We start from the raw sequence: 17,755 nt of genomic DNA on the forward strand, positions 1-17,755 counted from the left end.
AACACATGTTCAGATGGGTTTCCCTGGTACAACATAATGTTCAGATGGCAGTCCCTGGTACATCACATGTTCAGATGGGGGTCCCTAGGGTACAACATAGTGTTCAGATGGGGGTCCCTGCTACAACATAGTGTTCAGATGGGGGTCCCTGGTACAACATAATGTTCAGATGGCAGTCCCTGGTACATCACATGTTCAGATGGGGGTCCCTAGGGTACAACATAATGTTCAGATGGGGGTCCCTGCTACAACATAGTGTTCAGATGGGGGTCCCTGGTACTGTTAATGTTCAGATGGGGGTCCCTGGTTTAGGAATATAGTGCTTTCAAATTTGAGAAATGTATAATGGGGCTCAATGGCAGACATTGGCACGTCAAAAAATCACTTTCACCTAGAAACTCCATTCACACTTTGTATAATTCAGCTTACTGTGGGCACACATGCTGGAACCTTTTACTTTGAAATGTTTTGTAGTTTCTGAGTTTTTAACTTAATGCATTCTCAATGGCAATAGCACAAACTTTGGCATGCTACTAGTCCTATATACACTAGTAGTATACAATAGTATACTAGTAGTAGACTATTGTAGACTTTAGTTCAATATTTTGAATGATGTGAACTGTGAACTGTTAATATTTAAAATTGTTACACGTGAACTGTGAACTTTCCCAACACTACCCCAAATCCCCCGCACCCTTTCTGTGAACTTTAGTTCAACATTTTGAATGATGAACTGTGAACTGTTAATATTTAAAATTGTTACCCGTGAACTTTCCCAACACTATCCCAGCTCCCCCTTTCTGTGTAGCCAACAGAAACAACACACATTAAGTCATGACTTGACGAGTGACGACAGACACTGGCTCAAAAGCTACACTCTTTATTTTCTAGTATGTACAGCAAGCTGGATGCGGTGCTGTCCCAATGTTTGAATGTATGATTTGCATCTTCTGCCTTTCGACATTCACACCAGCTCGCCGCCCGTCGAGAGGTCTTCTCAGAGGCCTTCCACGACGACTCTTATCTCTTGCCCTTGGCCTTGCCTCTACCCTTGGCGCTGTGAAGTACATTTCCATTTGTACAACTTTTGTACAATTTGTCCTAGACAACACATTAGCAACGGTAGAGAAATTATTGCTTCCTGCAATTCTTGTGTGGTGGTATTTAAAGAAAATATGTTTTGGTTAAAATCATTATGAGTGTCTGCTTAGTAACATATATCTTGACTCGTCTGTCCAGGTCTTTAAAACAGAAAAAAACATTTCAGGTCGATCAATTTGATCCGATCAGGAGAGAGAAATCAAAGATAATTGATTCATTTCAGTAGCGTTCCGGTTCAAACATTATTATTATGATTATTATACATTTTTAAATATCATTTTCACTTGTTCTTCCTGTGTGAGTTCTCATTCATGATTGTTTAAACTTGGTATCCTAACCTGAATATGTATTTTCTTCTTTTTTGAGTGGTGCTAGTCGCTTCAAGCTTTGTGTATCAAAATATAGAGCTTTTTAACACTTAACAAAAACATCACATCCATGGCAGACAGACAGACAGACAGACATACAGTACATGCCTCTCACACAGGACGAGGTTAGATGTGAAAAGTGATCGTGGCAGCAGTCTTACCTTTATGGCACTCTGTACCTTTGTCTCAAAGATCCGACATGCCTACAGACACCATCTAGCCATTAGTTGTCTGGAAGGAGAGAATACTTACCAGCTTGACTGGATCCAGACTTTATACCTTTCTAAAAAACAAATGACTGAACTTCTTTAGCCACATAACTGGTGTCCCTATAGAGCGTCGCAGTCCCACCCCCTTTCATGACGACGCCAGGCCCAGGAAATGATTCCCAATTCATTTTCCCCATAGACATTTAAAAAGGTCTTTATTTAAAGACTGTTACGCTGCGGCCCGCGGACAAAGCCAACTGGAGTTGTGACAACTCATGATAACAAACACAATGTTTTGGACCAAACAAATAATTACAAAGAACAAAAACAACAAAAAAAGTGTGCCGTTTATTTCTTCTTTCTAATTATTTGTTCGGCCCAAAACATTGTGTTTGTTATCACGGTTTGTCACGACAAGAGTTGGCTTTGTGCGAGGCTTAAAAGGTCTTTAAATAAACTTTTTCAAATGTCTATGAGGAAAATGAACGGGGAATCATTTCCTGGGCCCTGGTAGGGGGCGGGACTGCGTCGCTCTATAGGGCCTAGATATTGTTTTGTTTTGTCCCACGATTTTGCAACCCAATTTATTCACCCAGTATCAATTATCTAATGTAATCCTGGGCGCTATACACTTCCTCTGCCAACCTGGGGAGGGCAGCGGACTGACCTCATGCATGAGGAGTCCAAGCTGCGTTATTTTCCGACCAGTTCCTTTCCCCTCCATCAGGGGAATTAGTAGACTTGAGTTTTGAACCTACTTGAGAATTTGATTCTCAAGTGTTTGGAAAAAGTGCCACTAGAGTGCATGTAGATGTATTCACAGATCAAACCTGTTATTTTCCGGTGACGACGTTCACAACACTCTTTTCAACACATGAGGTGACTACCATCAACAGAGTTTGTGGCAGTTGATCAGGGCCACAATCTGACTGATGTACAGTAGAATGGAGGGGTAATTACTCTATGGAACAATGGATGGAGGGTGAGAGGTAATGATGGGGCCTGAAGGCTAATTTATGCATCTGCGGAAAAAGTCACTCAATAAAGATTATGCATTTTCAACAAAAACTATGGAATTTCCTCTTTTTTTTTAAGCTAGGCCCTACTTTATCGTCATGTTGGACCACATGATGATAAAGTCATGAAGGGTCTGTGTAAAAAGGTTTTGTACTAGAAGGTATTGTTCCATGCGTAAAGTGCAAGCAAGGATAGCCTACAATTTGAATTACCAGCTTGCCCTTCCAGATGGATGGAAAACATCCGGAGACGATCACTTTCAATAATTTTACACCGACACAAAAAGAGAAGAAAATTCCACTTTCAAGTGAGTGAATGAATGGAAGGACACAATGGAAGGTTACTGAAGGTAAGCAGTTACTGTAAGTAGCAGTAAATAGGAGGGGAATATAGTAGGCCTAAGGCTGTTTTCCCCACACCTGAGCAATAAGTTCATTGCCTTTTCCGTGGAGCAAAGTTGAGCACTCGTATGTTTCTTTTCATAGCACCAAATCATGGGCGTTGGGCTATAGTTTACATACCTCTGCTGGCACTGTACACGAACCAGGAGCTGACCGATCTGTGGGGGGGACATAAGACGGAGGGACCGGCTAAGCACATGGACAGGGACAGACGCCTGTGGAGCCAAACAGCAGACATGCCTCAACAGGCAGAGCACTGTCACCTGCGGTCCAGAGAATCTGTCACCCACGGGATGCTGGCCCGACTCAACCCTACGTACCTGAGAGAATCCTAAACCGAATGAACTGTAGACTCGTCGCAGAATTGTAGACTCAGTATCGCGACACGACGGACAACAGACGCACAGCATGACTGCACAAACAACGGCGAGGGCCAACATAGCTTAATAACAACGTCACACAAACAGCGGCGACGGCCAACACAGCATAATACAACGTTATACTCACAACTTCTGCTGCTCAGTGATTCGGCTCTGGAGACAAGTCATCTGCAAGTCAAGCCACAGAATGTTTTAGACAGGCACTTCTCTAGACAGCCCCCGCAGTGAGGTGTACAGTGCATTTAATATGTGAACTAGTGGTAAGAGTAGAAGTGTTTTGTATACTAACTCAAGTTATCAAATAATTGTAGTGGAGTATAAAAGTACAATATTTGTCTCTGAGATGTAGTGGAGAGAAGTAAAAGTACTGGAAATTGGAAATAGTACTTAAGTAAATGTACTTGGTTACACCACAGCGTAGCGCATGTGGAGGAACACGTGCCTGTTGAACAGGCGTGTAGGAGGAGGATCCACTTCTGCTGTATCGCTTACGTTGCTTCCGTTGCTCCACACTGTATGACGGAAGCGTTTGGAAATTGCGAGAGGCATCAGCCTGGCCACGCTATAGACTACTAGTGCAGTGACAGAGCCTAGCTTCCCACACGCGGACCGGACATGCTCAATTGTGTTGAGCGTGTTGAGGATTCTAACCCCTAAGCCTAATTCCAATACCCAGAATCCCAGCCAGTCGCTCACTCACACTCGCTCATGTAAATCGTTGCAGTTTGTTTATTAGCAGAGCCTTAGACTAGAGTATATATCAATAGAGACGGCACCGGATTTCTCCTCCCATCCACTTGATCCAAGTTGCTCAAAAGTGCATGAGGCGATTTCACTCCTCCTTCCGGGTAGGAACAGAGTGCATTCTGGGATGGATTGGGCCAAATCGTGAACGCGCTGTGCCGTTGACTGTCATTGTATGAAAACAGCGTTCACGTGTCATCATGAACGTGCGCAATGATAGTCAACGGACCAGAATTGGCCCAGCGCTGCAATACCAAATTCGGCCACTAATGTTCGCCTCAGGGTTTCCTCCGGGTGCCGCCTCTATTAATATATACTCGTCTAAGGTTCAACCTGGCGGTATTTAGGACACATAATGTAAAGACCTCCAAGTAAGGTTTGTGAAGTCCACAAGATGGTAACATGTTTTGGCAGGTCACCAATTTCACCGTAACACCGCCGTGCTGGAGTGATCGAGTGTGTGAGTGAACCAGTGGCCCATATTTGGGGCATTAGAATTTGGCTCTAGTCTCCGCAGCGGTGGGTGTGACGTTTTCCATTCAAAAATGTTAATTTCCCCTAAAAAACGTCTCAACTTTCTTTACCCCTGGCCACATCAATAAATGCATTACATGCATTTACTGTATGTGCCCAGTGTGCAATAGAGAATTGCACTTGATGGTGATGTTAAATGCGACATATTACGTCATATTTCTGCCTCTTCAGTTTCTCGCTGAAGTCAAACTTCTCCGTCTCCAGCCCCATCAGGCACTGCCACATCTCATTGGCCTTCTCCCTGGTTAACAAAAAAAATTATAATAATTCAAATAGCAGAAATAGCAGATCTACAAACTCATCTGCCCTACAACGTGCTTACAACAAAGGGCTTGAGTTGCGACATGATTTAGCAAACAACCAAGTGAGATTTTGTGAAAACCAGTAAGACGCGCAAACGTGGGAAGCGAACGCAGCTCGTACATATTTGGGTTTTTTTAAGATTTATTTGTAAGTTATTATTTATTTAAGTTAAGTTATTTTTAAGTTAAGTTTTTAACCATATAAGGAGTCCCCAAAGCAGCTATACGTCCAAATATGGAGTGTGTTGCATAAATCACAAACAAATCACTCAGCTCCATATATGGGCACAAAGGGGGGACACACGGACACACGCACAGACATGATCTGCTAGGTCTCATAGTAAGTGCTCACTGCATTCGCAATAAAGGTATACCATATAAAACAATAATAAAATAATTTCTGGTATGAAAAATCAGTCCTATGTATCATTTTTTGCAATGAAACTCTTCAAATGAGCTATACGTTTGCATACTGTATCGTCTCTGTGGTAACCTCATAATATGATTACCGTTACTTTTCAGGATTCAAATTCAGAAAAATCTAAAAGTTGCAGATCAACAAGCTTTCTAGCTTGTCGATGCTTTGGATGCTTTCGTGTGACATTGTAGTGACCAAGTACAAAAACTAAACACACAAAGTTAGAATATGGAGGAGATCTAATATGGAGAACACTCAGCACAGTACTACATATTATGATTCTTATTAGATAGTGATGGGTTTTCACATACTTGAGTTTATCCTCGTTGAGATGATCAATACTGAGTGCCTTCCTTCTGTCTGCCAAAATCTTCTTCTTCTTCTCCCTTTCCGTCTGCTTCTTAGCACCTTTCTTACCATCTTGCTGGATGGGGAACATCAAAACCATACAATCATTATGGTTCCATTTATGTTACATGTCATCATAAAAAAGATGTAAAGAGAGTAGGCTACATGTGCTCTCACTACAGTCAAAGGCTGGTGGAGAGAGCTTCAATCGGCATGATACTGACCATGTCATACTGACCATGATACTGACATGATACTGACATTATACATGATACTGCCCATGATACTGACCATACTGACATGATACTTACCATGATACTGCCAAATAATGACATGATACTGACCCTGATACCGATGTTCTACACCATGGGTGTCAAACTCAAGGCCCGCGGGCCAAATGTGGCCCGCCATGTCATTTAATGTGTTTTTTTTTTTTTTTTAATAGCCAAAATATAGGCTTATAAGTAAGGCTGCATGATATATCGAACATGTACCTTCATCAGAGTGGAGAATATAAGTATAAATCAAGTTGAGCAAAGCCACTCTTCTCTGCCCCTCTCTCTAACAGACACAGTTAACGATTGCTTGTTAAGTGCCTGCCAGACAGACAATCAGATGAAATGAAGGCAGGTGTAGAGTAGAGTGTAGACTAGTGAACTGAACATGTTCTCTTTATATCAAGTACTTCATACCAGCCCCTTATGAAACTACTTCTCCCCAAATCCAAATGGATTTCATTTTCCATCCTGAATGGCAGTAACTAGCATACAATGAGAACTGAGAAGATCTCCACAAAGGTTTACTCATCAAAACTGATTATATAACTGTAACCATCAAAGCATGCACTCAACATAATGGTTATGTGACCATGGCATGTGCATAATATAAAATCTTATACGTTTTATCTGATATTGATTAATATGGGGGGTGGGTTCAATTAATCGATTATTAATCGGCAGAGCTGTCGACTGTTCAATTTGGCTGATGTTCACTTTGTGGCAAGTGAGTAAGTGACTATCTCTCTTCCATACTGGTGTGTGGCGTCTCTTGCGTGATATGATGAAGTAGAACGGTGCCGTGCACATTATAGGGACAAAGTCGTGTGTGTGTGTGTGTGTGTGTGTGTGTGTGTGTGTGTGTGTGTGTGTGTGTGTGTGTGTGTGTGTGAATGTGTGAAGACCCATCTTCTCTTTCTGTCATAGTGACATTGTCCTGCATCAGATCATGTCCAAATCAGGTTCTCCAATCTCCAGTAGCCTCTTCAGTTTTTTGAAGATTTTTTGAGTGGTGCAACCACTCCCTTACGGAGGTGTGTGTGGCTGGCTGGGTCTGAGCACTATGTGTGTGGCTTGCTGGCTGGCTGGGTCTGAGCACTATGTGTGTGGCTTGCTGGCTGGCTGGGTCTGAGCACTATGTGTGTGGCTGGCTGGCTCTGAGCACTATGTATGTGGCTTGCTGGCTGGCTGGGTCTGAGCACTGTGTGTGGCTGGCTGGCTGGCTGGCTGGGTCTGAGCACTATGTGTGTGGCTTGCTGGCTGGCTGGGTCTGAGCACTATGTGTGTGGCTTGCTGGCTGGCTGGCTGGGTCTGAGCATAGATAGATAGATAGATAGATAGATAGATAGATAGATAGATAGATAGATAGATAGATAGATAGATAGATAGATAGATAGATAGATATTATAGCAGTGACTGACTGAAGGGCCTCCCACACCGTCTGCGAACGCCGCGCGTCAAAACAGCCGCCTCCATCATTTTCAATGAACCTATCGCACACCGGCGGCGTCCGACGTGCGCTGACGCGCCGCGTCGGACGGAGCCGGTGTGTGTTGGGCTTGAGACATCGAGCGTGCGTCCGCAACTGGTTGTGGCCCCCATCAAGTGACCTTTTGACCAATGCGGCCCTCGCCCCAAATGAGTTTGACACCCCTGTTCTACACTATGTCGTCCAATGTGAAAACCATAAAAGAAATGCCATGCTACAACACATTAACTAAACCTCTGCGTTGCCGAGTCATGAATGGTAAATGGTGCGCGCACACACACACACACACCTTATGTTGACCCTGAGTCATGTTGGTCAGTGCTTTCTTTTTCTTGGTGTCTTCATCTTGTTTCTTACGTTGATCATCTTGTTCCCTCCGCTCCTTCTCCTCCTGTGCACACACGATAGAATGTGAAAATGATGTGAATGTGAATTTAAAATATTGAAATAAACTCACGTTCATGTAAGTTCACGAGTCGGACCCTGACAGTTTTAAAGGGGTGTAAATGACGATTATTATAATTATAATAAAGTGTGACAGTAGAAAAATGTGTTCAGATTGGGGATAAAATTAGGGGTCCTGGACATGAAAACGTCTAAACCACTGGTGTAGTGAACTCACAGAAATGCGGGCCTGTCTCTCCTTCTCCAGTTCAGTGCGGACCCTCTGCTGTTCAGAACGCTCCGTGCGGCGCTTATCCTGCATGCGCACAAACGCACATGAGCGCATGCACACACACACACACACACACACACACGCACGCACGCACACACACAGACACACACAAATGTAGAAAAACAATTAAGCGTGAACAAACATACATTGAGAAAAGATTGACTGTATATTGGTGGAAATACTTTTACTTGAGTACTAAACCATTTTCCAATACGTTTATACTTTTACGTCTCAGGGGCAAATAGTGTACTTTTTACTCAACTATAATTAGTTGACAGCTTCATAGTCACTATAGTTGTTATTACGCATCAAGTCAGGCAGAACAGCACATGAAAAACAGGGATTTTAAAAAAGCTCAATTAAAAGCAAGAGTGAAGAAATATGTCTTGAGCTGTGCTTTAAAAATGTTTACAGAGGCTGCCTCTCTAAGGAGTAGCATAGGAGTTTATTCAAAGCTGTCGGCCCGTAGAAGTAGAAAGGTTCTTCTCCGTGCTTTTGTGACCAGACCCTTTGCGTGGGACAGTCCCTAATTTCCAAGACTTTTCGGGGCTTCAAACTATAATTGAGACCCTGTCCCACATTGTGACTGGCAGGCATCAGTGTTCAAATGCCCCATTAGTTAGTTCCCTAGTTGGTTTTCAGTTGTAAATCTGTCTTTTCCTGCAAGATGTGTTTTAAGCATGTTAAAATAACATGAGAAATATATATAGGCTACACAGTTTCAAGTTTCAAGAGAGGTTTAATAACAAAATGATAGGCAATATTAGGCCTATGGTCGAATATGACATCAAGGCATTTAATAGCAACTTAAGTAATACGTTTCTAGCCTATTAACCCATTCTGAACGGGAACCCATTTTGGTGTTAGCATCATGTTATGCTTTAGCTATTGAAAAATAGCAGATCAACAAGCTCATAGCGCGCCACCGAGTGGCGCGCTATGAGCTTGTAGATCATAGTACAACATTTTTAGAATCTGATCTCAGGTCAGAATGGGTTAATCAGACCAGTGTGTGTCCAGTGGAAACCTCGTATGAATCTGATCTCAGGTCAGAATGGGTTAAACCCTGTCCTTTTTCCCAACGCTGCATGTATACTTACGATCCTGGTGACCAGGGCGGTGAGCTCCGCCTCGTCCTTCTTCCTCTGTTGGAAGTGAGCCTCGATCAGAGACTGCAGCTCAGACATGTCCTTCTGCTGACGCTTATTGTGGATGTCCTGCAGAGGCCGTGGGCGGACGGCAACATGAAACACAGTAGTCGCCGTCAGAAAAGTCTCTCTTATATCTCCGTTAATATTCTAACCTTTAGTTTGTTTGGGGGTTTTTTTTGGTGTGTTTCCTCTTATAGTAACGCCCTGCTCGGTCATACTGCCACGTCACACTAAAAGTATTGAAAGTATGGCCGATATACAATTGGCTTGAGAAGTGGCGCAAAGTATGCATGCACGTGCTTTGAGCTTGTAGATCTGCCATTTTGTCTATCATTGATATATGTGGTGCATGCATTGATATTAAAATCCATAGCATGTAGCCTACCGAATAGTTTGAATACTTTGAATAATTCTGTATTTTAGAAGCAAGTACTTAAGTACAAATTTGGCAGAGCAACTTGCACTTGTAGTAACATTCAACCCGCTAGGAGAATCTATACATGTACTCAAGTAGCCAACTGGTACATACATGCATATCATATCATTGAAACGACGCATGACTTATGCCTTACATCAAAGTCAACTTTGTCTCCCCCCTCAGGTATCTTGGGGGCTTGCATCGTCGGGGCAGACCTGGTGAGCATTGAAGATCCTGGTTTAGAATAATGCATTGAATATCCCACAAACCTTCTCGTTTATTGACATCAAGTGAAACAGAATGACGGGGATGACTGAAGACACTTACTTCGGCTTCATTGAATCTGCTGTAGAGGAGAGAAGCAGAGATTATTATTATTTATTATTATTATTATTATTATTATTATTATAGAGAAGCAGAGATTATTTCATGTCTTCGCAGACAACAGTGGAATGGTCGTTGATAACGCATGTCAGATCTTTTTATAGTCCATACGGGTGTATATATTAGCAAATCTACTTACAAGCTCACGCATTAAAGGACAACTTCAGTTTTTTTTCAACCAAGGTTCATGTTTTAGGTTGTTTATTAGAGAAAGTAAAAGATGTGTATTATTTTTTTCATTTGCTGCTTTCTTTCGTTTTAGGGATTTTAGCTGTTTTTGACAGGGGGCGGGGGCATTCGAACATGCGGCAAAATATGTATTTCTTTACAAAATTGTATAGCGATTTCTTTTTATTATTATTTACTATAGAGGGTATGCGTGTGACATCATCATCAAATGATTTGCATTAAACAACGTTAAACAATGTTAAACTAACTTTGCCTGTTGCTTTGCCACTCGATGGGCCATTCACTTTAAGCATGCGCATACCCACTATAGACCTACTAGACCCCAAGAAATTACATCTGGCCACAAAAGATCACGGGATCTTCTGAATGTGTCAAACTGACAGATTGAACCTATGACACATATGGGCTGTATTTTGCGTGTCTTAAGTACCAGGTCTTATTCCCTAACTTGAGTAAACTAAAGACCTGGAGGCATGATCTATGCCATTTGGCTATTCTGAGTGGCCAAAGAGCATTGATCACGCCTCCAGGTCTTTAGTTTACTCAAGTTAGGGAATAAGACCTGGTACTTAAGACACGCAAAATACAGCCCACAGTGTGGCTTTCCCCCCAGTAGGCCTCCTTCACATTCAGTAGATCCTGTGATCTTTTGTGGCCAGATGTAATTTCTTGGGGTGTAGTAGGACTATAGTAAATAATAATCAAATATTATTATATTTATATAAAATGTTGTAAAGAAATACATATTTGTATAAATCCCTAAAACGAAAGAAAGCAGCAAATGAAAAACAATTAACACTCATCTTTTACTTTCTCTAATAACAACCTAAAACTAAATTGTCCTTTAAGCTTGTATATGGCCTATTTTATGCGCAATTGGCATAATGAGTGTAATTAAGGTTGTCATTGATCACGACAGGGGTACAGTGATTAAACGAACACATCAATTAATAATCAATCAATATTTGGGGCATGTCATTGTAGTTAAAAAGTTCAAAAACTTTCATAAATAGTGAAGATTCAAATCTTCTATTTTCACTATTTGTGCTTGACAAAGTATAAAATAGGGCTTAAGATAAATTTGTCAATATGATTTTGTTTTATTAACAAAAAAAACATGCTAAATGATTTCATCAATTGAAAAAGTAATCGATAGAATAATCTGTGAGAAAATGAAAAAGCCACTACACGCTCACTCACTCATTCTTCTAAAGTAGACACAAGTGCGGTACTGTATGCAAAGAATACAAGGATACCAAACGAGTCAATGTTCTGACATAGCTGAGAGGCTACACACTCCACAAATACACCTCTGGAAGCAGTTAGGTGACATTTAGTCTCTTGAGACGGACACGATTTTCCAATACTTGTGCCTAAACAGTGCCTCAAAAGTGCTGAAAATGCAAAGAAACTACAGCAGACATGCATGAGACATCCGTTGTGAAGAGTCACCATTTTGCAAGTACAATTAAGTCTCAAGTCTCGAGTCCTGACTCATGTCCCAAGTCAAGACACTGAAGACAGGTAAGTCCCCATGCAGTTATAAGTCCTAGTCCTAAACGTTTTGTTTCGAGTGCCAAAGTAACAGGCCCTAAGCTTGTGACTAAGTGACTTGGAAAAGACTCAAGAGTCTCAAGTCAAGAGAGGGCTCAAGTCAAGGCAAGCCACGAGTCATTGGTGTTGCAGTCTATAAATCGAGTCCAAGCATTGTTTTGTCAAGTCAATTTACAATTCATGTACTTGGCAGACGCTCTTAATCTATAGCGATTCACAGTAAGCAAGGACAATGTATGGTAATACGCATAGAAATCTAGAAAATCTAGGATAGGAAAACCATGAACCTATCGTCAGTAGAATATAAAAAAGTGTAGGAAAAAAAAACATTGTGTGAGATCAAGGAGTCTGTGTTAATTAAAATGCTGAGAAATAACGATTTATAGCAAAGCTTATAGCATCAGAGGGGATCAGAAAAGACAAACATGCATGCATAGCTCCTGCATGCAAACCAAATGAAGTGCAGGGAATTCAAAGGTGGTGAATGACATAAACCAAACGGATTACCTTCGTCTGCGACGCAAACGCGGCGCTCTGGTGCAAAGGACATAAGAGACGTCAGCATAATGTGGTTGAATTTCTTGGGTTTACTTGTATTTTTTCTATTGTGGTATTGGTACTCGCTAAAATGATTACTAGAATGAGTACTTCTTATTGTATTGTATAGTACTATATAGTACAGTATTTGTCTGTGCCATACTAGCCCTGGCCCTCCAGGTGATACTAAACAAACACCCCCGATATATTATTTCATATTTAAAGCAGTTATATCGTCTACTGCATCTCAGGGTATGAAATCAGTATGAAACGGGTATACTGCTTTGAGCTAGACTATAACATAACATTAGAAACTGTAGCCCGCATGTCACTCTTCCTAACATAAACAAGTGCTAATATGATGCCTGCAGATAACAAATGATGAAGCTAATTTCCAGCTTGTTTAGATCATCATCTTTGACAGCATAAAAGTGGAATTACCTTCCTCTGCCGCAGGAGGTTCTATGGCGTAGTAGTCTATGGTGGCAGAACATAGTATTAGCATGAGTTGCATGCACGACAGTGTAGATCGATAAGTGGTATAATAATAAGTATAGCTGCAAAGCCATTAATAGTTGTATAACAATCTTAACCCATTCTGACCGGGAACCCGTTTTGGTGTTAGCATCATGTTATGCTTTAGCTATTGAAAAATAGCAGATCTACAAGCTCATAGCGCGCCACCGAGTGGCGCGCTAAGAGCTTGTAGATCTGCTATTTTTGAAAAATCGAAGAACGACTGACATTTTTTAGAATCTGATCTCAGGTCAGAATGGGTTGATCAGACCAGTGTGTGTCCAGGTGGAAACCTCGTATGAATCTGATCTCAGGTCAGAATGGGTTAACAGCGGAAAGGTGGATTACCTTCTACAGCAGCAGGCTCTATATGGTGGTATAAATATTTGCATTAGTTGTGTGAACACACAATGTTGACAGTATTCTGTAGCAAGCTGCTGTCATCTAAAAGCATTTCAAGTTCAACAGCAAAGCAGCAGGGGGCTCTATTGAGGTATGAAATGAGCATATGCCGTTTAGTCAATATGTGGTGTATATAACAGGCTATCATCTTAATAAATGAATGAATGAATAATGAATAAATTTTTACCTTCCTCAACAGCAGAAGGTTCTATGGCATAAAATAAGTATATTATTAGTTGTGTGACAGTATTATAGCAGCACATAGTGCACTATATACTTGAACATTTACTTTAAATGCCCATTACTGGATATATGAGAAATTATGGAAATAGGAGATACAAGCATTTACCTTCTACTCCAGCTGGAGTCTCTGTTACAAAAGCATAAGATCGGGAGTCATGAACAAACTGAACATTGTAGATACGCACTACTGCATGTTTGTCATAGCTGTATTACTGTCAAGCAACATGTTGTGTAATTATGTTGCTTGCGAAAACATTAGCAAAGCATGTAAAATACTATTACATCTATTTAGCTACAGTACTTGCTAAAATAGATGAAAGCACATACAGTAGGCCTACTACAATGTTAATACTGTACAATGAGGACAATTTTCTTTTATAATGTCTAATGTCAGTAATGTGTTACTCAGTGTTGAAATTATGTACAGATTACCTTCAGCCTCCTCTACAGTACATGGCAATAATGTGAGAAGGATTCATTTTGTAGCCAAACACAGAAAAAGAAACAAAATAAACTAAAGGAGATAAACCGTGCCTAACACACAGTGCCTATCACTATATTGGGGTGTGTAAGTGATTTGTCAAAACATACAAACACAAATGGTCAAAATGTTTAAGCTCTGTATTTCAAAAGTAATCATTGCTATAGTGTGTTGGAATACATGGGTCTCCCTCCCCATCTCTCCAGTGAACATACATTTTTACAACCAGGAGAGAGAACTCAAGAAGCATCTTAAATTGTATAGGGTTAACATTTTCAATTCTCTCTGCTGCTCATTGTATTTTGTATCACCACTTCCAATTGAACTTGATTATACTTTTAATTAGTGTTCCCTCTCCTGGTTGGATGAAACAGAATCATCTGTATTGTCAACACCACAAGTTTACAGGAATAAAGAAGTGGGTGATATTCTGCAAGTGTGACTTTGTATACACCGAGTACCGAGTTAAAGTAAAACAGGGCTTTTACATAAGCCATGCAGCGCTGCAGCGCTTTACCTTCAACTTCTTCGACGGTCTCCACGACTGAATGAATAAAAAGAGATTTATTAGTGGACCAATGAAGCCCCCCCCCCCTCCCCACACACACACACACACACACACACACACACACACACACACACACACACAGTATTTGGTGAAAGACAGCGTGGTATTTGTGACACCAGTAGGGCCACGTACGTGATGTTACTGTAGGTAAATACTAGCCAGGTGCAACAAAGAATTCCTCCCACATTAACACCTATACTGCTGTGTCCTATTAGAGACAACACTGCAGTATAGATTGAAAAAGAGAAATATGATCAGAATTAGATGACTATACACGTCTTGGGCTCATAATGTAATAATTCTGATCATATTCTTTTGATCAGAATTGAATCATTCAAGCATGCCTTGGGGTTACAAAAGGTGTGCAAATGTCCATGCAACTCTTGATGTCAGAACATTGAAACGTATGGACAGGATGAAATGTGGTTATTCTGATCACATACAGTAGGATACACATTGAAATGGTGACCCCAGGATGAGGCAGATACCAACAGAACAGTACCACAAACTAGTGCCAGACGCTTTGGCCTTCATTTGCAATGGCGGGTATGCGCGTGACATCATCATCATCATCATCATACCCAGAGGTTATGCAGGAACGACTTTCTGGCCTTGACAGCCCACACATCCAAACAGAAAAGTCCTGTCTTAAACAACGTTAAACTCGCTTTGCCACTCACTTTATGCATGCGCATACCCTATTGTCATTAATAGTATACGGAACAGTTTATGTGTGTATTTTACATTTACTCGTTTCTTTGTTTGTTCATGAATTAAATGTATCAAAAGGTTAATGTTAAAATTAATGTTCTCAAATATAAACCTTTATCAAGGTTCAATTTTTATTTTGTTATATATTTTTTTTACAATGATTTACTAATGATTGATGGTCTAGGTCCTATGCCATCCTAGACTCTAGGATGGCATCGGACCCAAATGACTGACATTGGACGGGCTACAAACGCATGAAAACTATTTACAACATTTAAGTACAATAACAGTCAATCCAGGAACAGGAACACACAAATGATACAAAAATACATGTTTCACGTCAAATCACAACGCATGGAAGCCATGCAGAAGCCATTTTTTTGTCTTTACCTTCCTCTGGCTGCATTTCTGCCTCTGAACAGACAACTTGAGGTCAGCACAGACCAGGCCAAGCTCAACAAAAAAAAAAAGGAAAGCAGTCTTTAATATCAATTTTGTTTTAATACATTTACAGAAATTGTGAAAATAGCCAATTTACAAGCTCAACACATATTTTCACCATTTTGGCACAATATTATAGTCTTCTTAACCCATTCTGACCGGGAACCCATTTTGGTGTCAGCATCACGTTATGCTTTAGCTATTGAAAAATAGCAGATCTACAAGCTCATAGCGCGCCACCGAGTGGCGCGCTACGAGCTTGTAGGTCTACTATTTTTTTTAAATCGAAGAACGACTGACATTTTTTTAGAATCTGATCTCAGGTCAGAATGGGTTCATCAGACCAGTGTGTGTCCTAGTGGAAACCTTGTGTGAATCTGATCTCAGGTCAGAATGGGTTAAATGATTAAACTAGGAAATGACAACCCAGATGATAACTAGCACTCACTCACTCACTCACCCTCACTCATCCATCCTTTCCAGCCCCACTGCTGGAGTTGTTGCTCCCTCTGTCCACATACATATCTCTTCTCCTTTCTAGATCATGAAGCATGCTTGTATATAGCAGTGAGATGGCAAAGTGTGTGTGTGTGTGCGCGCGCGCGTGTGGAGGTGGGGTTACAATTAGGGAAAGGATAGGGCTGGCTAGGCTTAGTTGTGCGCTGGTGTCGTGGGAAAATAGCCGATATACAGTAGAGTAGGCTACATGCATTGTGACTGTGAGTTTGTAGATCGGCTATTTTGGCAGATCAGCAATCACCACACGCGCGCGCTACACCATCATAGGACAAAGTCTGAAACAAGCTAGACGTAAGTGGTTCTAAGGACACTTAAAGCCCTGTTGCAACACAGCGCTTTCTGTCATTTTGTGCAAATTAAGTAACCCCAAGTCCAACCACTACACCCCCAAAACGCTCTGTGTATTGTGAAATGTTCAGCTGTGTATAGCAGTCGACAGTGGTTTCACTGTGTGGGTTCACGGAACCCTGAGGCCTCACAGCTAGGGCTCTGAAATGGCCTCAAAACCTCTAATCCACAACCATTTCCTGTTGGCACTGAAAGGAGCCACGCACGGGCAGCGGTCCAATATGTAGCATGAATAACAATCAAAACCATTAGGCCTTAACGATGAACCTCACTAATGACGGGCACTAATTCCGCACGGAGAGAGAGAGAGAGAGACAAACGATGAGATGGTAATAGCCCGGATTTATAGACGAGGCGCTGATAATATGCCAAAGTGCTGAAGAGGGCTTTTCAGCTTGTATAAATGTTTTGAATTGGGTTTTTAATTGCCTTTTCGGGACGGCAAAAAAAATACAGTCAAATGGGGATTTAGTAAAATAGCACTTAATGTGGATTATGAGGTAGAAGGCTATATATAGTGCTGCTCGTGAAAAAAACAACTCTTGGTATTCAACTGCCTCAAAACCAGACGGTATAAAACAGTTGATCGAACATAATCAATGTAATCAATTATTTAAAGAAAATCTTGATAATTTAATGATCAATTAATAATCTATCGCTGTTTTGAGCATTTCATTATATATATATATATATATATATATATATATATATATATATATATATATATATATGCATGCGTGTGTGTGTGTGTGTGTGTGTTAAGTAAAACTTAAAAAACGATAGAATAATCACAATAATTCTTGCCAACCCTAGGCTAGTATTTAGCTGCCTCGTAGCCACCCAATGTTATGTCGACAAACAGAAACCCCACTTTGTGTTCATAGTAGGGGTGTAACGATATAGTAACAGTATCGAAATATCGATTTTAATTAAATAAATTGAAGTATATCAAAATGGAAACGGCAAATATCGTATCGTTTGACTTTGTATCGAATAGTTTTGCAATGGAATTAATATAATTGTGTCAATAC

The 17,755-nt window shown here is 40.9% G+C and overlaps 1 protein-coding gene and 2 long non-coding RNA genes across 3 annotated transcripts in view; 1 reads left to right on the forward strand and 2 right to left on the reverse strand.

Moving 5' to 3' along the window:
* The window catches only part of LOC308311099, a 59,847-nt gene that overhangs the window by 29,169 nt on the left and 12,923 nt on the right, over positions 1-17,755 (forward strand). The window lies entirely within an intron of this gene.
* LOC308311100 overlaps positions 1-17,755 on the reverse strand; it is a 59,952-nt gene that overhangs the window by 29,153 nt on the left and 13,044 nt on the right. The window lies entirely within an intron of this gene.
* On the reverse strand, positions 894-15,826 carry LOC308311098 (troponin T, cardiac muscle-like). Its single transcript, XM_080757626.1, has 13 exons — positions 15,807-15,826; positions 14,655-14,681; positions 13,763-13,783; positions 13,601-13,621; positions 10,159-10,177; positions 9,986-10,046; positions 9,363-9,479; positions 8,209-8,286; positions 7,876-7,977; positions 5,786-5,898; positions 4,905-4,995; positions 3,604-3,644; positions 894-1,057 (listed from the first exon to the last, which is right to left on the reverse strand). Exons 1-13 carry the CDS (start codon positions 15,820-15,822, stop codon positions 1,021-1,023), a joined length of 744 nt encoding a protein of 247 aa, XP_080613752.1. The 5' UTR covers positions 15,823-15,826; the 3' UTR covers positions 894-1,020.

Source organism: Protomyctophum bolini (genome assembly GCF_963924005.1).
Source record: "Protomyctophum bolini genome assembly, chromosome: 23".
NCBI lineage: Eukaryota > Metazoa > Chordata > Actinopteri > Myctophiformes > Myctophidae > Protomyctophum > Protomyctophum bolini.

Bases quoted from the DNA above. Each gene is read 5' to 3' on its own strand.
- LOC308311098 (XM_080757626.1), bottom strand. The intron at 4,996-5,785 runs GTATGTGAAAAC...TTTGTTAACCAG, and splicing joins CTCAACGAGGATAAACTCAA to GGAGAAGGCCAATGAGATGT. The intron at 1,058-3,603 runs GTGAGTATAACG...TGTACTTCACAG, and splicing joins ATCACTGAGCAGCAGAAGTT to CGCCAAGGGTAGAGGCAAGG.